Source organism: Ascaphus truei, chromosome 5, assembly GCF_040206685.1.
Source record: "Ascaphus truei isolate aAscTru1 chromosome 5, aAscTru1.hap1, whole genome shotgun sequence".
Classification (NCBI taxonomy): Eukaryota; Metazoa; Chordata; class Amphibia; order Anura; family Ascaphidae; genus Ascaphus; species Ascaphus truei.
The window spans coordinates 280,544,452-280,570,388 of NC_134487.1; the positions used below are offsets into that span (position 1 = coordinate 280,544,452).

The window sequence follows — 25,937 nt, forward strand, 5'->3', positions numbered from 1 at the left end:
ACACATATACACATACATACACACACATATATACATACATACACACACATACACACACATACATACACACTTACACATACATACACATGCATACACATGCATATATACACATGCATACATACATATATACATACATACACATATATACATACATACATACATACACATGCATACATACACATGCATACATACACATGCATACATACACATGCATACATACACATGCATACATACACATGCATACATACATTTCAGTGCCTGTAGCGGCGTGAAAAGATTCTTTTCCCCGTCTTCCCTGCTGTCGGCCGGATGCACGCTCACTGCCGTGCGCACACGCGGCCCTTGTATAAAAGGGCTGACTACCTCAGCCAATTATAAGTGCCGCGAGCGCACGGTGTAGCGCACGCGGTCACTATGTTACTATATTACTATCCTTAAATTCTCTGAAAGCTCTCAATAAGTCTTCCATGCAATCCAAAATACTTTCCCAATTCTTCTATTTCATTGAATCCGTCTGTAAAATTCGAGTTCTGTGGCCAATCTTCAATGCAAAAGAGATTGTCTGATTAGTGTCTCACACTTTTCTTTGCATACTGATGTCCAGTAAACAGCCTGGATTTAATATTGCTGTTCACACTTTTTAAAACTGGATTCCTGCTTGGGGTGGGAACTTTAGCAACATGAAGTAAAACATTACAGAACGTGATTTTTTCCACCCGCTTCTCTTGCTTTGATGTAGAACTTGCCTGGTTTTTCGGTCAGACATTCTAAAAGTTCTGTTTATTTCTGAGAGGGCCTTCTGCAAAGTACATTTTCGACTTTGTAATTCCAAAGACAGTTCAGAAAGCTCCAAAAAAAACCATCGTACGACAGACCTATTCTAAAACCTTCTTTAAACTTTGATATTTGGTTCTTTCCGTGCTTACTCTAGAAGTACCACACAATCCCTGCAAGCTCTAACCCCAAAACCCACCACATCATGTATATATATATATATTTGTGTCAAAAGGAGTGCTACTGAGCGTGGCCAAATGTATACAACAAAAGACAAAGATATCCAATGTGACAAAATACATTATTAAACACTTCACTATTTGTATTCTCATGAATAAGGGTCATTTAATTACTCATGAGAATACTAACATTGAAGTATTTAACTACTGTATGTATTTTGTCACATTGGATGCAGCATTGGGTATTTGTCTTTTGTTGTATACACTAGAACAGAGGTGCGCAAACGGGGGGTGCAGGATTTTTGGGGGGCTGTGCTGTGGTTGCAAAGGCTTCTGCTCTTCCCCGAGGCATTATATTAAATGTCGTGGGACCGCGCGAGGCTCTGAAAAGCTGGTGTGACTCGTTGCCATGGCAACGCAAAGTCACATGGCGCCGCGGGGTCACATGACGTGATGTCACATGACCCGCGGCATCATTTGACGATGGCAAAGAAGGTAAGGGGGGTGCGAGCACGGGGTGAGGGGGAGCAGACAGGGCGACACAGCTCCAAAACTTTGCACTCCCCTGCGCTAGAAGTATCAGAACTTGCATTGCGGAATGTTCCCAAAAAGCAGAAGTCCCCAACACGGTGCCCGCAGTCACCATGGCACCCGCCAAGCTTTTTGCTGGTGCCAATGCCTGCAGTGCCATCAACAAATGCTGCGTAAGCGTGGGCCCCGCCCCATGAAAAGGTTAAGGAGACCTACCTTTAAGAGCTGCCCTCCTCAGGCAGCGTCATTTGACGTCAGCCACCATGGCAATGCTACGCCACTAACATTGCTACTATAGCAACGGTATTACTATACCCATAAGTGTGGTGCCGTTTTGGAGTAATAGCCACTGCCGGTATACAGTGGTCTGTGATCTGTTTTAATTTAGTATGATATCAAGCCATTCTGTTCCTTAGGGACCCTAGAGTCCCCTGACCTCACTGGTCAACTTTACACTTAAGCACTTATTTTGGTATTTGTCTGTTTTATCAACGTTTACACAGATTCAGTTTATTCACTTACACATGCTCAAGAGCCCAGACCTCTGCATCACCAGTGACCTGCCTGCAGCAATCTTCAGTCTCATGTGTCTCATATAGTTGCAGCTATTGATTTAATTCGTTTTTACACCTGTTAGTTCTCTCCTTGATATTAATTTTATTGTATCTAATAAAAATGATATTTCATTTTCACATGAATCTGTGAGGCAGAGTGCATCATATGGGGGATCTCCTTGTAAATATATCGACTGTAGCCAGTTCCCTGATATCACCCCTCCAGTACCAGTCATTATTACTACTAGCTGAGAAGGTACCCTCTTTGCCACTATATCATTTTTTTTTTCCATAATCCATGGATACTCTTGTTTCTTTGTTAAAAACATTTCACAGGGAGGCGCATGCGGGGGACCTGAGGTGAATGGCTGGATAGACTTTGAGCTCCGCAGCCTCAGGGACATTAAAGTAAAAAAAAGAAGATTAAAACCCACCTAAAAGACTCCAATCCACCAGGAAACAAAGCCGGAACTGATAAGGATGGCTCCCAAGCAGCCAACCCAAAAGAACAACTCCATCGGGGATCTGCGAAAATACCTAAAAAAAACTAGGGGAGTCCCGCGTGGAGCGGCCCCAAGACTCGCAATCCACAGGGGACTCAGACGCCGAACAAGACCCGCAAGAGATCCCCGAGGAAGTCCACGAGATGCAGTCCACAAAGCAGGACATTTTAGATCTACACGGGAGCCTGAAATCACTGCTGCAGAACGAACTCAGGGAAGTGAAGGAAGTTGCGGATCTTGGCGGGAGAACGGACAGGCACACTAACACACAGGCACATTTCTACACACATACAAAGACACAGGAGGGGAGACCAGAGAATAACCCCGGTAATGTAGACCAGGTGGTTACTTTTACCTGAGACCATGAAATAAGTAATCTGGTGAGCTCTGGAGCTCCCTGTACCTCATAAATGGACTGAGCAATGGACAATGGTAATGAATATGGACTACGCTGGAAGTTCTTTTGTTTGGTAACCAGGGAGTGTTCAGGTGAGCCAAGACCAAGGAGGCCAAATCTCCTTGTGCACATTTTAAAAAAAGTGAGAGGTTTCACAATGTAACCATGAGGTCCCATTTTGTGTTCTGGCGACTAACTCTAATTGAACCTATCTACCTGGGAAGGGATGGTCCTCATTTTCGGACACGTTTTTACCACCCTGTTTTCTAAATTGGGATTTTATTACAGGTTTACATTTTTCTGGTAACAAGGGTGTCGGGACTCTTTAGCTGTAAGCCCTTAAATGAATTCCGGTAGCGGCCGTGTAATTGGGGCGTTGAGGATTTTCTGGGGTGTGCGTGATCATTTTAATGCAAAAATTCTCCCATTTTAGATACAAGTACAACGAGAGGAAGGAGCGGTGCACTGAGGTAAGTAGGTAAACTAAACTGAGGTAAACCAAACAAAGTCCCCTGTGGGATGAAACGCGTCAGAGGTTTCTAGCTTTCTGATGTTTGTCCCCTTTTTTCAATAAATAGTCGTTTTTGTTAGATCTGCGTTTGGTTTACCTTCTTACATCAGTGCACCGCTTCTTCCTCTCGTTGTTCCGGTTACCCCTGCTGGTGGCACGTGGATTTCTATATACACACAGTTGGAGGCACTTACTCCGGTGGATTATCTCCTCTTCAGTGTGGATACACTGGATACAAGCAGCGTGATAGCAGGTATTTCATTGGCAGAGTGGACTGAGGGTGACGTAGCATTAGCCAGGCTGTTCTCATTGAAGACATTCGGCGATTCTTATTGTCACCCCTTATCAGCCCTTCCCCCAACCTGCGTTATTTTGTCCGCTGAGAACTGTTCATTTGCTCATGTTAGTGCCTCATACGTGTGTTTTAATACTAAGGACATTCTTACGCTTTTTGGCTCTTGAACTCTGGTAGCAGATCACTTCTGCTTTGCTCTCCCTAGAAACAAATACAGTCCCTTCCATTAACTTTTACAGTGCCCCAATGACGTACCTGGTACAGCTTGGGCCCTGGCACACCTGTGGCCTTTATAATGTACCAAGCCCATCATGGGCACATGCTCATGTTCTAGGGGGTGTTCCGGCTGGCCGCTCCACTTCCGTTTCCAGCATTCGGGGCCCGGTTGCATCAGGTGATGGCGATCACATGACTTGGAACTGCCGGCGCTCTAAAGGTTAACAATTATAGAAAACCTGTGTTGCAATCTGAATTTTTAATACTGTTTTTAAATGTTTTATATAGGCTGCACCCCAGCAGTAATTCCCGTAGAATACCTTCCATGTGCAGTACGCTTTGCGTATGCTCTGCCCAACGCATCAAACCTCGGGACCTTCTTCTACTGCTGGAAATGTTTGTGTATGCGGAGCTGGGGCTATTTATCCTGGCAGGCAGTCTGTGCAGCTCGGGGGGTGGATTTAAGAGTGAAATAATAGGGAAAAAAGCACGAAAGACATCAAAGTGACGGCACATCTATATATTTGACTGGTGCCGCAAGAAATATTATGGTGAATTACACCTTTTAAAGCACACCCTACACTTACTATACCACTGGGGAAGTTACCAAATGGTACTAGATATTGAAGGGAGCAAGAGAAACAATTAATTGTATGTCAGTGCAGAAAATAAGTACATAATGAAGGACATTGCTAAGAATAAGAGAAGTGGTCCATATATAGTAGGCCCATATTTATTAAGCAGTCTATAGACACCTTCCAACCCATTCATTTGAAAGGGCAGTAATGGGTCTTCCAGTCCCGGACCATGTGTTATGTCAAAGGACGGCTTAGTAAATATAGCCCATGATGCTATGGGTCATTATTTTGTTGGGCCCTTAATTAGCATTTCCTGGACATCTGCCAGAAAACCTTTAACCTGCTAGAATACGTTTGCACCACACCAAAACAAACCATACGTTGCACAACTGTTGTATGTCACATTGTTTATTTTTATCATTATTACGAATACAAAATAATTTGTACAAAGGCTAAAGTAAGTATTGCATAGAAGGAACACTGGTGTGAACAAAACCTGGATGGAATGGCACAATAGGTTCGAATATTTACCACATAAAAATGTTTTAAGTTTGCAGCGCGTCTTATACAAAAATATCTTCATGTTTTATACATGGACTAAAGTAATATCATCAGCTTAGTTTTAACAGGAAAGTAGTATGTATTTGAGCCTTATTGCATTTTAAATGTAGACCAATCTTTCTCCAAACAGGTAATTCTAGAGACAATAGCATCGTCTTCAGGGAATTGCATGGTACATTACATGTGATATGTTTATTACTTGGACATGCATTGGAAGCGATGCATTGCTAAGTGTTGGAGCTGCTCTTTTCTCCACCTGTGACTTTCAAATGCAAATCAAAATGTATTTTACCCCCTGATAAATGGAGGAAAAATATATAATGGAATCAAGCAATTTTAATGAAATACAATCATTGCAAAGTGTGCCAGACAGTTTTTGTTTTTATGTATATACTTAACTCAAGGGCGACCAACTGCAGTCCCCAAGGGCAACTAACCAGGTCAGGTTTCAGGATATCCCTGCTTCAGCAGAGGTGGCCCAATCAGTGACTCAGTCAACAACTGAGCCACCTGTGCTGAAGTAGGGATATCCTGAAAACCTGACCACTTCTGCTCTAACTCAATGATTCTCAACTATGCGTCTGGGACACCATTGGTGTGGGGGTGGGGGTCATGACCTTTGGTCATGAGTCACAAGAATTTATTGAATCAGAAAAAAATTAGAAGGATGACAAGGACTAAAATCCTTAAGTAAAACAAAAGTGAGCGAACCATAAGCAACGATGCGAGTTTACCAAAAAAGTCAAAATATTAATTCAAATAGATCTGGTATAAGGAAGAACAGCTAAAAATGAGCGGCAAGGGTGTCACATTTTTCAATTAGTTAAAGGTGTCACCATCTGAGAAAGGTTGAGAACGGCTGCTCTTGAAGTAACTGTAATTTTTGATGGGAAAACAAAGTGTATTGTTATGACACTCACCACATATTTCCTAATATATTGAAAATACATTGGCAAATGTAGGCACACAAGTCATATTCCAACTGGTACCATGACAAGAATAATTAATTAAGCCACCTACATCACAAAAGAGAGAGAATCGTGGATTACTACAATGCCGTGTTAAAAGCAGGGGTTGAAATTACATCTGCCCCCTATACAATAGTCTGTGAAGCTGTTTTCCCCTTGTTTAGGAAGATTTAAGTTCAGTTCTAATGAATGGAGCTTTAAATTTCCTACACAATGGAAAACAAATACACAGAATATCAAATAGGGGTCCGTGAGAGAGTTTATGGTGCCAAGTTTATTGAGCCATTTCAATGTTAATTTCAACTAATTGTTACGTCTCAATCAAATCTTACATCAGGTTAAAGTCTAAATTAAAGATCACTTAAAATATGAGATAAGTAAACCATATAATAATTTTACATAGTGAAATGCTGATTTGTGTATCAGTGGGAGACATTTCTATGCATTTTGATGTTTTCACGTGTTGATATACTGAACATAATAATAATAATAAGTTCTTGTATAGCACTGCTAGTTTTACATAGTGCTTTACAGAGACATTTTGCAGACACTGGTCCCTGCCCCGTGGAGTATACAATCTATGTTTGTGGTGCCTGAGGCACAGGGAGATAAAGTGATTTTCCAAAGATCACAAGGAGCCAACACCAGGAATTGAACCAGGTTCCACTGCTTCACACTCAGTGCCAGTCAGTGTCGTGACTCACAGAGCAACTCATTCTCATTTAAAAGAATGTTTTTTTTTGAATGTTTAAAACTTCACTGTTACACATATATTCAGCAAAGTTTATAATAAGTTTGGTATATTCATTTTATCTTACTCCAAGCTCTTTACAGGAAGGGAAGTTAAAATGTGGAATTCATTACCCATGGAGACTGTGATATAAATTTGTTCAAAAAAAGGTTGGACATCTTTTTAGAAAGGAAAGGTATACAGGGATATACCAAATAAGTATACATGGGAAGGATGTTAATCCAGGGATTAATCCGATTGCCAATTCTTGGAGTTAGGAAGGAATTTATTTTTCCCCTTATGAGATAGTATTGGATGATATGACTCTGGGGTGTTTTGTTTGCCTTCTTCTGGATCAATAACCAAGTATAGATATAGGATAAAGTAACTGTTGTCTAAATTTAGCATAGGTTGAACTTGATGGACGTACGTCTTTTTTTCAACCTCATCCACTATGTAACTATAAATGGTCAGGTTTCCAAACGACACATGACATTGTGCTTGTGCCATCGGCAGGGAAGTAAACAGCAGTAGTACATACAGAAGCATTTCCTCACGGTGTATTAGGGCTATTGGTTTGCTTGAGCCTGATGACCAGGGGCCTGAATTGCTCTACAAACAATATTATAATCAAAGGTTTTCCCATGGTTTTCTCAAGTAATAACTCTTTTCATTGATTTCTTCCTGTTTGATTTATGAAGGTTTTACTATACTAAGGGGGTAATTCAATATACTCTGAATTGACTTAAATGGAGATGTAATGTGGAGTCATTTACTTGAATGAGAGTATATTGACATAGTCACTAAGTATGCAAAACAGAAAAAAGTTTGGTTACAATTGATGAAAATGGGGAAACTTTGTTAAATCCCACATTTTGGTGATGCATCTCAAATTGTCAAATGTACAGTTGTATGGGAAAATACAAAAATAAATAAATAAAATAAATGAGAATATCCTCACTGCAATATGATGACAAGTGTAACATTAATGTGCTATGCATTCATCATTTGAAAGTCACTTGGAGTTAGAACACATACATTGCTGGGAGATTTGTTTTCTGTACATTTTGCACCATAACAATTGTCTTTTTAATGTGGACCTTTTCCTCTGCTGCCCTGCAAAACTAATGTCAATTGATCTTTTCTATGGTTAGGCTTTTAAAAACTGAAAGTATACAAAAGCACAATGAAGTATTATGTATGCAACATCTAAAAAGGGAAATACCTTGATACAATTTAACTGAATTTCATGGATATATAAATACAAAAATCAACATATGTATACACTAAAATGCATTGACTTAAAGTATCAATTTACTCAAAAAAACATGCTAAAAAATCTGCAATTAAATGCTAAAAGCATTTTTTTTTTTTTTTAAATATGCACAGACAGCCAACCCCACGATTACAAGCAAAAGGTGCAATTTTATAATAAAGAATTTTCTAAAAAATAAACTAAAAAACAAAACAATTCTGATATCCCACATATGGTAATTACTAATGATTTATGGTTGGTTTTTGTTTGACCTTTATGATAGTATTACTTTTTGTTATACATTTCTTCAAACACGGTTATTAACCCATACTGTACATTGGCTGATACTTATGTATAATACAATTGTATTCAAACTGCTTGTCATTTACTAATCATACTGTATCTTTTTTTTTTTTTTTTTTAAAGACATTACAATACTAAAAGACATTGCAAAAAAAAAAAGAAAAGGAAAATAAATATTTCGCTATAGCACTGCAACATGTAGCAAAGCATTGTATAAAAATAACTTTAAAGGGAAAAGCAACTTAAATTTAGGACATTTACATTGCATTATTTCTCTGAATTTCCTACATAAATACATCATTTTACAAAAACCAACCACAGTGTAAGTTTAAGATTCATCAAGTATTCTGCGTGAAATTAAAAATAAAATAAAAAAAAATAAAAAAGAAGGATGAGTATGGAGAAGCAAAGATTCCCTTTTTTTTCGTTAGTATATGGGAAAAGTTACCGTAATACAGAACATGAGCTGTCAATGTAGCACAATCCTTTACTGATAACAGGGTCCTGCAGCAAGCTGACCTGGCTAAATAATGTCTTGTAAGGAGAAGACTCTTTAGCACAGGGGTGGCCAACGCCAGTCCTCAATGGCCACCAATAGGTCAGGTTTTCAGGATATCCCTTCTTCAGCACAGGCGACTCAATCAGTGGCTCAGTCGAAGACTGCGCCACCTGTGCTGAAGCAGGGATAGCCTGAAAACCTGACCTGCTGGTGGTCCCTGAGGGCTGAAGTTGGCCACCCCTGCTCTAGCAGAAAAGATTTGAGGAATTTACTTGCCGATCCCTTTGTGGAACTTTTGATACCAACGTCTTTGTAGCAGCAAATATGCTTTTCCGAGTTCCTATTTCACACGTAAAAATGAAACCTGAACAAGCGTGGTCCCAATTGTTGTTACATTTAAAGTAATCCAGTATTTTGGCCGAACCACAAAAAGAAAACACGGATGAAAAGTTACATCGTGTGTTGCTTTGCAAAGTCACCATCACAAACTGATGGTGATATGCCGGGTGTTTGTTTCTAGGACTTCTCCTTCTCTGCACTTATTCATACACTATTGTCGTCTTACTTTATGTATGACTTCTTTTTAACTTCTCATATTAGCTTTAGAGACATTGTTCACTGAAGAGGCGAATAGTTCCTCTTGTCATGATGGTTTACGGATATATTTGTCTCGGGTACATAGGAATGCTAGAATTAATCATACAAGAATAAATAAAATAACCACGTCAATTCCTCAATTGAAGAGACCATCCACTGATATCATTGACCATTTCAATTCTCCGTGACAAAGCATACCAAATATATGTGACAACATACAGATTTGATAAGCTCTGGTATAGCATCAATTGCACTTGCCAGTTTTTTTTGCTAAATGACTATGTGACTAGACCTAGTGTAGTATTAGAGCTGCTGTATCAGGAGTGGCCAACTCCAGTCCTCAATGGCCACCAACAGCTCAGGTTATGGCTATCCCTGCTGTAGAACAGGTGGCTCAATCAGTGGCTCAGTCAATGACAGCCACCTGTGCTGAAGCAGGGCTATCCTGAAAACCTGAACTATTAGTGGCCCTTGAGGACTGGAGTTGGCCACTCCTGTGCTATATAATTACAACCTCTAGGTTTGATCAGGGTAAGAGATATAGCCTTCTAAAACCTACAGTATATCCTGTGGCATGCACTGTTCTGCTTTGCTTGTGTTCCCATTACTGGCAGCAGTGTATAAAAGGTAAGAGATCAGTACAAGGCACTCTGCAGATGAAGGTTTTTGAAGGTTACATGCAGTATCTGCCCCTGATGAATTCTAGCAGTTGGAATCCCACACAGTCCATTCACTTACAAATGGCATATGCATTTTGCTATAACTGGTTGTGCTCTTGGCATTGCTGCTTTAACCCAACTCAATAGTAGAACAAAAAGTCAATATACATTGCAAGTTTCTTTTCATTCATCCATTTCTTTGTGAAGCAGCAAGAAGTAAGAGATGCCCCTGCCACAGACTGAACAGTAGGGGCTTGTGAAAGAAGCAGCATTCAAACTAGAGGTATGTGCTCAAGTATCTAGCAGGAATGTCCAACGAAATGTTGTACTGTACACTGGTGTAGCAAGTAAGATGTAGAATGGAAAGTAGCACTGTATGTGCAGAGATACAGACTCGTTCAATGCATTTTTACCTGGTAACTGTTCACATGTTAAAGCAACAATCCATGTTAGCTGCTTTGATAAGTTTATATATAGCTGAACAGAAATAGTAGGCCTAAATCTGCCAATTACCCTTTGTCTGAAAAGGTGCATTAAATATGAATGCAGAGGTCTTAAAATTGGAAGGGAAGCTACTTTTTAACCATTAGGTCATACTGGCTTGCAGCCGAACCAATGGAGAACCCACTGAAGAGCTGGCACAGTTCAGTATTAAGCTGCTGATCATCATAAATCAGACTGTGACATTAACCGGTGAGACATTTCCATTCTGCTTAGCTCAGAGATACAGCACATACTCAATTCATGACTATGACTGCCTCACGTACGGCTCTCAGACATGGAACAAGCTCAGACAATTGCCACAACATGTCACCTTCTCAAACATTACATTATCATCTTTGTATAATGTTACACTGATGGATACCGGCATATACCTATTTACAGCTGGACAAACTTGATGGTTAGTCGGCTAGACAGCAACCCATCATTTAACTTTGGCTGAAATAATCAAAACAGCTGTTTAGAATGTCCCATGCTTCCATAGTCCATCAAAGAAGAATAACTTGCATTTCAGTTTTCCAGCCGCCCACACTGTTTTCACTTCCTTTCTTTTCAACTGAGATCCCGATTCATGATTTCCTCCCACTTGGAGGTACCACTAACCTTGCAAGGCTTGTGAAAGATGGAGGTCTTTAGAAGACATTTACATTTATTAAATACATTTATGTACGACTTTGTGGGTTTTCCATAAACTTAAAAACCCTTCAAATGGACTGTTGCTTAAAAAGGCAATTTTTTAAAAACTATTTTCAATTATTGTTTTGGTTGTAAAATCCGAATAAGAAAAAAAACACCTAACTGCAAATGAGGGAAAATATGGTTATATTGTTGATATACACATAAAAGTAATGGCTACTGTGCAAACCTATTAAAAGTACTAAAATAGCTGAAGGTTAATTAGTCACAGTACATAATTGCTGTAAAAATAGTTGACCAAAAATGGCGTCTTCCCCTCTGCCTTTTATCTCTGAAATTATTTTTAAATATTTATGTCGGGTGCCTCCCTTTAAAGATCACACAGTATTTTTGGATTCAAACAAGATCTGTGAAAAATAAAACATTTTTTTTTTAAACCTATAAATCAAATTACTAGTTCTAATCTAAGTCAGTAACAAAACATATTCAATAAGGTACAAAAAGTTGCAGGTGAATGCAAACTGGCCTTTCCCCTGCGTTCTCCTTGGGCTGCAGTTTTCAATAGCTTTGATACGTTTTCCACTTTGCAGCTGATTGAGAGTTTCTTTCTTAAAGACTTTCTAGAAGCATAAGCCTAGCTTTTAATGTATTGGTATAAGTCTTCAGTTTATTAGTAAGCAAAGCGTTTTCTTTAGAGTTCAGGAAGTGTTAGAGCCGTAGAAAACTGACTCTCATTGTTTTTCTCTTCTTCTTTGGCAAATTAATAGCAGATGCAATATGCAAAAACATAAGTCAAGGAACAAGTTCTGACTGTTGCCAGTCAAGTAATAGTGAAGCAGAAAAGGTTGGACGATGGCCCTTGTGACTAATGCTTGGTTTCCTTGGTTCTTGTCATTCTTAATGGCAAAATATGTTTATGCGAATGTCCAGTCTTAGGCATCATATTTTTTACCAGTCCTATGTATTTGCTGGAAGAGAGTCATGGAAAAGGCCATGCCAAGTATCTAAAAAATAAAATGACAAAATGCAGTTAGCTCATATACTTGCAAAACATGTACACAATAGAATGCATCCAGATACCCCAATGAAAATGGTACTGGAATGAAAGCATTCTGTTTATGAGATCACCCTTCAACTTGTTACCCTTTGCTGTGGCATTTGCCCTTGTATCCACAACATTGTATACCTCTTTGTCTAATACAATATTCGTACACGCAGTTCAATGTCCATAAGAAGAGTGAAAATTATAACAAGAGGTAAGCAACAGGCTTTTACTGCATGATAAACATTAATGGACATGGCAATCATTTTTTTAATAAAGGTCCTCGATTCAGTGGTTTTAAAGCAGCAATACCTCCTAGTCTTACTTTTTTTGTACCCCCCCCACCCCTTTTCTTTCAAAGATGGGAATTGGGTGTCCCCAAGAAGCTGAACTGTGCTATACTCTGTTCCAGAGACCCCTGGTTCCTGGAGTACTTACAGATGAAATTACCAGGTTTAAATCTCCATCCAGGGGAAACAAAATGGCTGCCGGATTTTAGGCTAATAGGAAGCAGCAGCATCATTGGTTGCTCATCTTATTGGCTTGCCCTTTAACTCTTTTGGTGCCCGTTAACATAGCTACTACGTCTGGCACTCATGGGAATACGTCATACAGATGTAGCCTGAGTTACTGTTGTCGGCACTGGGGCAATCAGCGTGACCGCCCAGGTGGATTATCGCTGTAGGGGGTCTGATCCAGAAGAATGGATCCCCTGCTGCAATGCCGCAGCATGCACGGTCTCCGGAGACTGCGAGTCGTACATCTGAATGCTACGGTCTTGTGTTCTAGGGAAGATCACGTTTTGTGTTTATGTTGAGAGCTGAACGCGATCTGACTGTCTGAGGAACGGAAGAGGAACTGTCTGAGGAACGGCGGCTCCTCTCATCTCGTTACATCGTTAGCGACACCACGATCATGAACCACGATCGCAAAGTACCAGGGGGATCTGTTGCCACAGCCCCTCCGGTACGGAAGTGGTTAAATCCCCTTTAATATCTGGGAAGCCACCCAGGTAACCTCACTGGAAAGTATTTCAAGAACTTGGGGGCGGGAGGGGGGAGCTGAAAATTGTTCAAATTCTGTAACATTGGTGGAAAAGAAGGGTTAGTTTGGGTGCTTTTGCTGCTGTAAACAAAACAAAATAATAATAAAAATGGACTCCCGTGTTGAAATCTTGGATCGAGGTGATTTTGATCATTTCCTGGCCATAAATGTAGATTACTGGCCATAGAATGTAAGAGTACTTACAGAATGAGGACGGAAGTTAGGTGACAAATCCTGTCACTGTGAAATATTGCCAATGTCTTTGGAAATTCAGCAAGTACCTAAAAAGCCTGCACAGTAAATGGATAAAATACTGCAGATATATTTTTCACTTTTCTTAAATTGCACTTTTTTGTAGCTATTAATATCTACAAAAAGCAACATTCTGATCCGACATCCCGTTTCTGTGAGCATGAAAGCTTCCTTTTTTTCCCTGTGAATTGTGAGGAATACTTAAGTGTTCTTATGTATTAGGGCAGATAGAAAACCTTCTCCCAGCTAAGATATTGGCAGCTACTATCATTTCACTACAATAAAATGATTATTGCTTTTACTTCTCAATATATAAAAACAGACGCCATGGTTTAAACAAATCAATGCTCTGACCTTGGGCAAGGTCAACGGCACAAACCCTCAAGCGCCACAACATTTGCATAGCAGCAATAATAGCAAAAGAAATGAAAAATGAAATGGGAATTCCTTGCATGACATACTGTAGCACTGCGCACTTTCAAAGCCACGCGTGGCACAGGATGTGTGTCAGCGGCTCAATTTAGAAGACAGCTAAGGTATAACTGCCTATGTTCAAAGAGGTCACGGAGCTATCTTTAGAAATTGTATTTGTAAAAATGTTCATCGTTCTAAAGGTTAATCCAGGCGTATAATACCTCTGACCACTGCAAATCCATGCACGGCCACTTTATGCCTCGTATACATTTGCAATTTCAAAGGCTTTGGCTTCAAATAAATTGGGCTTATTAACCTCGCAGAAAAAGTAGTCTGCTCAAGGCACATTCAAATCCATTCCTGCTTCATTGATGCAGAATTACCACGACGTTTAAATAACACTATTCACAACAATGTAATGTAAATGTAATCAGTCATGTATTTTAATAGCATACAGTATACATTCCCATTTTAAAGATAACCTTTTATGCAAGTGCAGTATGCCCAGACAGGCAGAAAATCAAGACATTATGTTGAGATGTAAATACAATTGAAAGATTCTGGTAACTATGTTTTTATTCTGGTAATATATTTTCGTTACTGTATGTTGCACCTATAGTTAAACGTGTTTAATAGATCCGCTATTTATTTTGTTAGATAATTTTTTTTTTTTAATGATTTTTAAAAACCAATGATTAGAACCTATAACAGATTTTATTTGTCACAAACAATTGAAATAATGGCCATCATGAGGTTTATTCTCCAAGTGCAATAGTTGTTAATTATCTTTACTAGCTATTCACTAGAATGGCCATAAAGAACCCTAAGGGCAATCACACATCAGTGAATAAACCCCCATTGTACCATGGAACATGACCTATTTTGAAAAAGACAGTAGAGTGTCGTCTTGGAAAGGTGTAGGACAGAGTTTACAGATTAAGTACTAATATAATTATAGGGTGACATGAGACTTCTGAAATTGCCCAGGTAAAAAAAAAAAAAAATTATTACATACCTGGATTATGAGTATACACATCCCAATTGTTCCAAGAACATGCTTGTTGTCATCAAACCACATTTTCACCTTCTCATAGCAACCCTAGAAAAATACAAGCAATTTTATTAAATACATGTATTTCAGATAAAAACTTGTAACTATAAATCAGATCACATACACAAGAAAACAAACTGTCCGAGTCTTTCATTTTTTAAGAGATTAGCTGTTCCTAAACGGTTACTAATTCTTTTAGAGATAAACTGTGTCAGGAGGAATTTCAGTTGCAAAGGGAATCGGACTCACCGTTTTCCACACTAAACTTGTGGAATTATGACCGCAGTCTTGAGAATTCTCCATACAGCATCGATCTGGAACAGTGTTGTCTCCCAGCACTGGGTACCAATCAGTATAATCTGTAACCCCGCAGCAGTGCATCTATATCAAATAGAACACATATAAATATCTTCCCGTAAAAAGACATGCTCACTTCATAACATTTGTACTGTACATTATTAATACATTTGTAATTATGTCAACGGCCGATGAAGTATAAGAGCCTAGAATACCTAATAATGTGGGAAACTGAGCATCTAATAGTAATCTAATCAGTTTCAATAAGTAATGAATATGGAGCAGAATTCATTGTTTCCCCATGTACAGATGTGACTGTACATGTGTGTCTACTATTATTTCATTCAATCAACTATTCTTGTGTACACATGGTTACTGTCAGCTTGCAGTCCCTGTATATTGCAACAGCACTAAACGATGTATACATCTAAAATTACAATTTTGCATTCAGATTTGTAAATGTTTCTATTCTGATATATAAAAAAAGCCCCTTTCATGATACATTTGTATTTGACACCAAAAACGCCATTAGAAGGTAGAAGTTGAAATTCACGGTGTACGTAATATTTTAACACGTCCAGTGCAGTGTTTATTAGCCGATACAAAAAATATATTAATAGCTTTGTCACCATGCTTCATAATCTTACACATCCACTTTATAAACGTTATTCTTCAGTGGTAATATACTCCGTAATATAATATATGTCACGGTCTAATAAGAGACAACAACACCTCCAATATTTATGTATACTATCGATGGTAACCTTATACAGTATGTGGAAAAATATGGATCAGATAAGTAGGCAAGAAAACACATGTGGGAAGATATTGTTTATATTGATACTGCCTTGTTCAAGCATCATGATGGTCAAGAGATAATCTAACGTAGGTTGCAGGGTCACTTATTTAATATTGACTTAACTGACCAAGTAAGCCCTAGAGCAGTTGATCATGAAGCATGGAAACACAAATCTCCTGTACAGTATAAGAGATAAATGTACTGAAAACAGAATAGAGCAGGTTGGATTCTCCCACAGTTCAACTTTCGTGGAACAGGACCACAAGTTTTCTGAACATTCTTGAAACCTGAAAGGAGGCCTTCTAAAGCTCTCCAATAAGCAGGGCAGCCTAAAGGCAGTCTGCATCTCACAGCTTAAGTGCCCACAGTTTAAATTATATAAACCATAGTAAGAAATGAGTTCAGATACCCAATAACCTGGACTACTTATTCAACCACTTATCCCAAGATCATCCACTTATTGCCTTAACATATCTTTTATACGTGGAATTGTACTTTGTATTTTAGTTAATGCACTATATAAATAAGGTATTCAGCATTTTGAGTGTGAATGAGCATTAAAACTGTATTGTGTGATAGAACTGTCCATAAATCATCTTTTTTTTCCAACATATTCAATTTTTAAATTAGATTTTTAAGATGAAATATACAAATGCAAAAAAAAAAAAACCCTACTTCGGCTTGAATAATGTTCCATGCATTCTTCAGTCCAACATTATTTTCTGTATTGTAGAGCAATAAACCTTCTTTCAAATCCTGCTTTGCATTCTCATTGACCTAAACAGATTAAAAAACAACAACCACCAGATGAGTGGGAAAACAGTAAAAACCGAGAGTGGTAGGTCTTTTTTTTTTTAAACAACTCTAAATGACATTTCTAATGTATTATAATGTAACAAGCATTTTTGTTTCTATAGCAACTATTTACAAAGTCACATCCCCTTCCTCTTCAGAACAGGCTCTTGCATACCCCTTTTTGAGCCCTGCCCTCTGTCTAGCAGTGCACCAATTGTATCTAGTGACTGCCTGGTCACTTGATCTTCCCCACATAATTTTGCATCTTTGGTCCTCTTCTGCTGCACTGATCAATCACAGGAGAATGTATTGATCTGCAATTTAGCTAATTACATTTCATTATGTGGATTGTATTAATGCACATATTATAAGGGGGGGACGGGGGACGGTAGCTTGGACAGCTGCATTAAGTCTGCCTCATTTACTAGACTCTGATAGTAATAGTACAGGCATACCCCGCATTAACGTACGCAATGGGACCGGAGCATGTATGTAAAGCGAAAATGTACTTAAAGTGAAGCACGACCTTTTCCCCACTTATCGATGCATGTACAGTACTGCAATCGTTATATACGTGCATAACTGATGTAAATAACGCATTTGTAACAGGCTCTATAGTCTAACTGCTTGCGCACAGCTTCGGTACAGGTAGGGAGCCAGTGTTGATGTTCAGGACGTGCTGACAGGCGCATGCGAGAGCTGCCGTTTGCCTATTGGGCGATATGTACTTACTCGTGAGTGTACTTAAAGTGAGTGTACTTAAAGCGGGGTATGCCTGTATATCTCGTGCTGACATCATTTCTTAAAATATGTTCCAGTTTGTTGAACCTATAGTGCAACTCCGTGAATGAGCCTGTATAATTTGAGATTAAATTGCTACTGCCAACTACTATAACGTATTAACTCATGTTGTCTATATCAGTGATTTTTAACTGGGGTTCCATGGGCACCCCTCAAGTGTTTCGCGGTCAACAGAGGGGGGAGACCTGGGACAACTGTCCCTGTGGCTCCCCAGCAGCAGTGGCCGGTGGCGCCCCAGTTCCCCATGCAGCAGCCCGACGGTCACTGAAATCCTCTCCCTCTGCCGGTCAGCGCCGGAAGTTGGGTTCAACTTCTGCCCAACTGGAGGAGGGAGCTGCAGAGTCCCAGAACCGGAGCAGCACTGGACATCTCCTCACCCCAAGGTAAGATTGTTAGGGGGGGAGGGGTTTGAATTGAGTGCGTGGAAGAGAAAGAGAATGAGGGGAAGAGAGTGAGTGAGAGAGACGGGGGAAACAGAAAGAGGGGAGTGTAAGGGAGGGGGGGGGGAAGAGATGGTGGGAGGGAAAGAGAGGGGGGAGTAAAAGGGGAAGGGTGGGTTGGGGTTCCCCAGAATTTCACTAAATAATTCTAGGGTTCCTTAACCAAAAAAAAAAAAACCGTTGAGAACCACTGGTCTATAATGTACAACGATTCAAAAATGTAGTTGGTGGTCTTTAGTCTTTTACATGTAGAATACATTGGTGAAAAAACTGTGAACATGTCCATTTATACCGGTCACTAAACATAAGTGAATTTTTAGGAATGCTCAAATTAAACAAAAAGTAGCCACATTGTGACACATTCCTCACAACTTCACCTATCAATTTGAGAAAGCCTTCCTGCATTTTTGCAGGATCATTAACATGTAGCATTAAGAACCCACAAAGCTTTCCACTGATTTCTATGAAACTTCTTAATGTATCTTGGTTAAACAGCGCAATTAATCCTTGGTTCAGAATTGCATATAACCCCTGAACTCGATTTTTGTCTAAAACAAGAAAATCTACCTAAGTTACTGTAGGTGAGAATTAGATATAAAAACAAAGATTTTGAATAGATATGTATTTATTTTGTAGATGTAGACTTTGTAATATATAATATATGTGTCATATTAAAGACATATGGCAGAAAATGTGTTGCATTTCATTACTGCTGGAATCCTTTTTCTCTAAAAATGTTTAACAAACAGCAGGAAATTACACAATTATCACTTCCAGCTATTTTAGTTTTAGTAGTTATAAATAATAATAATAATAATACTTTTATATGTCCTTTTTCTCCCAATGAGACTCCAATCACTTCACCCATTACAATATATTGTGCGGTAAGCAGCAAAGCAGCAATCTACTTAAGACATTTTTGCAGACAGTCCCTGCCTAGATGAGCTTCCAAGCTATGTTTTTGGTGCCTGGGGTACAGGGAGATAAAGTGACTTATCCAGGTTCCCAAGGAGTCAACACCGGGATGTGAACCAGGTTCCTCTTCTTCAGTGTCGTTATCCGAGTCAGCGCCTTTACTCACTGAGCCATGCTCCCTATTTTTCTATAGTCAAATGATAAAAATATTGAAGTGTGTTGAATCTGTCATTCGCAATGTACACAACCTTTATGTGATTAATAAGTGTTGTGACGTCTGTGACTAATGACACACGACCCCACTTTTACCTGTACCACCAGTCTCCAGGATTGAAGACATAGTTACCAAGAAGCCACAATGATAACAGATTTGTGGTTGTACATGTGTAGTGTTATTCCTTTTGTTCTTAAATGCCACCCCCAGTATTATTCTCTTGGCATTTTTAAATGCACACATACTGCAGCCTCTGGGCTTGTATCTCTAATAACGGGGCTCCTACAGCCATTGCAGGGCACAGCTTTTGACATTCTCATTAACCTAACCTACACGGTCCAGTGCTTCATGAACACATCTTATAGTCAAGAGACTCAAAGTAAGAAAATGACCAGTAGTGGTTTAAAAGGAACTAAAATGCACACTACCCAAGTTATTCAGTAGAGTTTATAGGCTGCATAAAAAAGACAATCCTGGTGGCATTTCTTCTGCAGATTGTGTTTCCTTTCAGGATCCCAACATAAAAAAATCTTTGTATATGTTAAGAAAATACATAGTATTTCAAGACTACAAAGTGGTGCACAGAGTCATGCAACTGAAGACTATACATACAAGTATGGCTCAGTGACCCTTAATCAACTACCGACCCCAAACCCAACTACAATTGACACCCAAAAGTCACCTTCCTCTGCTTCATCTTTACATCAGAAAATGACATCCCAAAATCGTGGATGCGGGTGTGGAAATGAATTAAGGGCGACGTTTGTGATTTATTAAGAAAGAAAAAAAAAATGGATCTGGTTTATGGCCGTCAATTACGATTTGCAGAAGCAGTTAATTAGGGTTCAATGAATCCTACTGCAATGGTACGAGTAAATGAAAAAGCAAATAAAAAGAAGTGCTTTAAACACTGAATACTCTACTGAACTGCTCTGCATATAAATAAAACCAGGTTTATAAGTCTTGAAAAAGGAGACTTGGGTATTGACCTTTAAACAACTTGACAAAGTCAAATATACGAGCTGTGACTTTAGGAATCCTCTCCAGGAGAGCCGTTTAAAATAACTGGTTGTTTAAAAGAGGGCAAGTGGTTCAGCTAAAATCGTATGTAAGCGACATTTCTCTATTGCTAATACATTTTAAAATGGTCTCAATTGCAGCGTAGTCAGAGGAGTACTTCTCAATTAATGTTCAGCCGAGCGTGTTTAATGCAAGGTCTGCGAACCAAGTGCTCCTGTATGAAAAACCAATTGAGCATTGCGCTCTACTTCTGGACATTAAACATCTGGATATTATGCCTGCCCTCTTCTTGGCTTAGCAGTTTAGAATTCTTCGGTCGTTATGTTTGGAGGATATTTGTAAGGAGGGTGCTGATCCAATAAGCCATTTGTGATGCAATATCAAACTATATTGTGACATTAGCACACAAATTGACAATGTGAATGTTACATTTGTGCCACCTGGCTTTCCGCAGTGCATTGTAGCCTTATTGTTGCTTTTACACATGTATTCGCTTTTACACTTTAGGTTGACATAATTGTTTCTAAAAAAATAAACAGACATGAGTAATCTGACTTTGCTGCTTTATCTCTGATTGATAAGCATAAATCAATACAGGCAGTCCTCATTATCCAATGTTTCACTTTACAACGAATGGCATATCCAACGCTTTACATGCAACCCTAAGGACCGTTTTTCGACGCCGGAATGCGTTATCCAACGCTCACCGCCACTGATTAACACTGGGACTCACTTTACAACGGTTTCGCTATCCAACGCTACTTCCAGAACGGATTCCGTTGTATAACCGAGGACTGCCTGTACTACATTTACAAATGAAATCTATTATGTTTTAAAGGTATGTATGGGACTCCCTAGTGAGGATGACTGATTGTCTGCAATGGGAGATAATGATAGTATGCTAAGAGATAAAGGGGAAAGGCAGGCTTGCAGACCTGTCTGGGACATATGAATGTGCTCACAAGGGATAGTTGTATTTGCTGTCTGCAATGGGAAACACCCAATTGCAGGATTGATAAAAAACAGCAATGTATATAACACAGCAAATTGATACGCTGTGCGTTCACAGTTACATCTTGCAGAGGGCTGTAGGTACTTTCCAACTATTATTAAATGATTATCTTGTTTTCAAAATGTTCTCGGTCAGGGGGCGGTTAAAGCATTTAAAGAGCTGTTGTAGGCACATTTCACGGTTAGGGGTTTATGACAGGGATGTATTTCCTTACATTTAACCCAGCGCACACACAAGATATTTAGCTATAAAGCATCACAGTGCATCCAGCACTGTCCAAAGAACCTACCATTTCCTTTCGGATGCCTGTGGCAAGAGCACATAAAGTGACTTGCCAAAAAATCACACAGACCAGGCAGTCACATTGTCACCTTCTAAACATAATCTATAAAAAGGGGTTGTTGCTGTTACATTAATCGCATACAATATAGCACACTGCTTCTAACTGAAAGACACAGCCAAATAATGGTTCCCAACAACCTTGGCCTTGTGATCACTGAGCATCAAGAGCTTGGCTTCTCTTCTTCTCTTGTTTGTAACAGAAAAGTCATTCTGTCACATTTAGTTACCCTTATTTTGAAGACCTTACATTTGTCCATAACAGGAGGGCCCGTGCTTTTAAAAAAACAATTGAAGTCGGGCTTTGAAAAATAAAAATGTCACCTTGAGCAAAGGGGCCTTTTGGTTCCCTGAATTTACCAAGTCTGAGAGCAATCAATATCATTTGCAAGCTTCAAACAGAAGAATCCCATTGGTCTTATTATTTCAAATGACTATTATTATTGTGGTTCTATAGATGTGGAATTCAACCCAATAACATTGGGATACAGCACCAACAAACTGAAACCACTGTGATTTATTGATGTAGCACACGTTGTGCTGTACACCTGTATATTACACTCGTTTTAATCTTTGATGCCTCACACCCTAGATCGGGGGTGCTCAACTCCAGTCCTTAACCCCCCTCCTCATAACAGGTCAGGTTTTCAGGATATCCCAGCTTCGACTGAGCCTCTGATTGAGCCACCTGTGCTGAACCAGGGAGTGATTGAGCCACCTGTGCTGAAGCAGGGATTTCCTGAAAACCTGATCTGTTAGGGGGGGGAGGGGGAGAGAGCGGACGACGATGACGACTTGAGGACTGGAATGGAGCATCCTTGCCCTAGATACACAAAAGTTTTAATCAAGTCTAACTAGGACCTATTATATTAATCTGATTTATTGTCTAATAAAATAATTTCAATCGCTTTGAAGTTTTTCTCCAGCATAATTACGGCCATCAAATCCTGTTAGACACAGTGGCAATCGCTTTTTCAAACAAGGACCCAAGACATTCCTGTAAACATTATTTCACTTTGATATGCAAATGTCTGCCTTTTGTAAGGAAAGAAAATGAAATAGTAATAACAAATAAACCAACATCCAGAAAAAGTGCATTTGTTAGTCAATGGTAATTTAAAAAGGTTCTTGCTTGGGAAGAACAAGAGATGATGAGCCGGAATCAAATGTTGCTATATTTCTATATTATTTATTGTTGTTAATTTATTAATAAAGCAGTGTAATTACTGTTATCACAACATACATTATATTTGAAGTACCATACCTCTCTCTGGCTATGACATCGAAACTCGCTGATATACTCAAGAGTTTTAATGGATTAATTAACAGATTATAAACCTTTACATTAATTTGCCTTGGGATGTCGCCGTTCTATTAATTTTCCGCTGTTTATTTTTTTTTGTGAGTCTGTTTAATTGACTTCCCTTGTCATTATATGTAGTGTCAATTCACACATAACTGATCTAGTGTCTCTTCTTCCTTCCTTCCAGAACCCCTCTCACGGTCAAAGGACTAATTAATTCCCTTGATTTGTATTTTATTTAAAACTAGCTGAAAGTACCTAATGTTGTTCGGGAATTCTAAGAAACCAACCTCGTCCCTCCCCTTCCTCTTCCTCTCACCCACCTACCCCCTTCTCTCTTTCCGCCTCTCTTCTTTCCCTCCCATCACTTTCCTTTAATACCTTATGCCCCCAATTATTTCTGCCTCCCTTTCCTTCTCCAGCATTCTTCTTACTTTCTCCTCATAGGTCAACTGACTTCCTCTATCTGCTTTCTGTGTAAACTTTACAGCTTTCTGACTCTCCTTATCTGCCACCAGGCTATGTGCATTATGATGTCACGTGCAAGATACATAGCCTACAAGGTACAACACCCAGTGGCCAGCTTGCTTAGAGAAATTGTAATAAGTCATAGAATTACAAATAGAAGGTATCCAATTTCCAAACAGACAAAACCCTGCTCCTTGTTTGCAGAAACCATCATGCAAAATGTGGTTATGATACTGTATCTTAGGCCAGGTCCCCAGTGGTCGCTGCGGCGCGCGCACCACACAGCACAGCCCTCTATGGGGCAGGCCCCAGTGGTCATGTGGGTGTGGGTGCGCAAAGCATGACACGTACGTTGGCTGGGAAGGCAAGAATTTTGTCTTCCCGTGTCGTGACACGATCATGTGATCGGTGGACAGCCAATGGAAGTGCAGATATGCCCCGTCATGGCTGTGCCCTGTCATGGCCCCACCCCCGCGTATCCCATCGCTCCTCTACAGACCGCCAATCGCGGCTTTTAACTGTGCACACACTGCCAGGTCGCCAGGTGGGTGTGCAGCAGTAAATAGTGGGGCCGGGCCGTAGCTGAATGACTATCACCCAATCTCTTGGTGACTGGGAGGCAGGTTTTTCTCCTATGGTACCCTTAATTTTTGGGAAGCAGTATTAGTTATCAGCAACATCATTCTTTCCTAAAATGCTGGGGGTTAGATAGCCTCAACCAAGTACAGCTCAACCCCGTTATAGCGCGATCCGCTACAACGCGGATCCGCTTGTAATGGGGTCTAAATGTCGCTCCCGATTTACGTGGCGAAATTTATGCGATCCCGGTTATAACGTGGTCTCATTCCGTTGACCTCAAGGACCACGTTATGACGGGGTTCAGCTGTATGTGGAAGTCTTGCTGTGAGTGACCCCACAGTTGCTGCTTTAAATAATAAATACATGGTTTTGGAACGGCTGAAACCTCTCCCCTGCTCTCTCTTTGGCCTCTGCTTAAAATGCCGTGAAGAACGTGTCCCCATTTATTTCAATAAAGCTGAACTCTTCCCCAGCACCGGGAAGATGGCTTCACAGCACGGAGCTTTCTGTTGAAGAGGATTTGAGCTATATACACAATACCTAATTCCACTGCTATACAGGCTGTAAAATGTAATATATTGCTACTTAATGTGATGACTTGTAATTTGTAAATATTACCTTGGTTATTACTAATCAGAGCTGTGCCCAAAAATATTTCAAACTGTCTAACAGGGACATTTAGCAGATTCTACGTGTGTAAAATTACTTTGATTTTATAGTGTGGTTTACTCTACTAAACAGATACTAAAAATGCTAACGGGTAAACGATGTATTGAAAAGTGCTAGATATCTTGGACCTTTATCATGTGAAATAACGTAACCTCATTTTGTAAGCTGTAATCTACTAAAACATGTCCCCATGACAGCTGTTTATTAGTTCCAACTGGTTTCACATGAACATAAAAGCAATGGTACAGTTTTACAATGCAAAAGTTATTGTACTACAAAGAATATTCCATTGTGAGAGTGAAACATCTGTGCTTGGGTAAAATAACAAAAATGCCTTTTTTCACCTTTCTTTTGCATCAGTTACTTAGAAAAAGCATATCAAATATATGTACAGTATTTCTTTAAGAAGGGATCTTTTAACAGATAATGTAAAAATGTGGATTATAAAAACCTGAGCAGTTAATCTATTTATCTACAAGGCTGTGAAGTATGGAGTCGCTGTGTGCAATAGTATTGGGTATATAACACATTGGGAGTCATATGTTGGGCGTTTCATGTTGCCCATAGTGACAAAATAAAATACCTTACCTTGTCCATATAAACAAAAAATAGGATAAGTAGTATCAGCTCTGCTAAAAGAATGATCAGCAAGATGATGAAAAACTAGAAGAAGGAAACAGAGACATGTTTAGTATTTGATCAGACATTTTTATTTGTATTCATCATAGGCTACTTTCTTCGCAATTGCATTAAATAAAAAAATCAATCCAAGTAATATCCTACAAATGTGTTTTAAAATCAGTTCTGTAGTATTAGATAATACTTACTACTTTTTTAATTTTTTTTATTTGTTTTAATATACTGATAATCCTTTGATTTCTATAGAAGGTTTTAAACACTCCTCCCGCAGTGCAAGATCTTTGTAACACTTTCCTGTTTGTGATCATTTGTTGCCAATGATACCAGCAGTTTGAGCTGCAAACTGTAACAATAGATAATGTTACTTTAGTAGTTATAAGGATACATTGTATCTGCCGAATTACACTGACTGAAGAATTGATTGAAACTGAAAGGCAGCCATTTAGTGAACCCTGGGAAGCAGGATCTTTGCAGATCGATCACGGGAGAATGTATCGATCGGCAGCGTAGGTAATTAGTTTTCAAAAAAGGTAATCAAAGGCTGCATATATTAAAACAAATAAAAGATTTTTTTTTAAAAGCTGCTTGGATTGCCTC

General features: G+C 39.3%; 1 protein-coding gene across 6 annotated transcripts in view; it reads right to left on the reverse strand.

Annotated features, from left to right (window-relative positions):
• Window positions 1–4,930: 4,930 nt before the first annotated feature.
• TSPAN9 (tetraspanin 9) overlaps window positions 4,931–25,937 on the reverse strand; it is a 267,323-nt gene continuing 246,316 nt past the window's right edge. For all 6 annotated transcript variants that reach the window (XM_075602263.1, XM_075602261.1, XM_075602259.1 and 3 more), the window contains 5 exons: window positions 25,290–25,364; window positions 16,822–16,923; window positions 15,300–15,431; window positions 15,015–15,098; window positions 4,931–12,251 (listed from right to left, as the gene is read on the reverse strand). In XM_075602263.1, coding sequence (XP_075458378.1) covers window positions 12,180–12,251; window positions 15,015–15,098; window positions 15,300–15,431; window positions 16,822–16,923; window positions 25,290–25,364 — 465 coding nt within the window. In that variant the 3' untranslated portion in view covers window positions 4,931–12,179. The remainder of the gene's footprint in view (window positions 12,252–15,014; window positions 15,099–15,299; window positions 15,432–16,821; window positions 16,924–25,289; window positions 25,365–25,937) is intronic.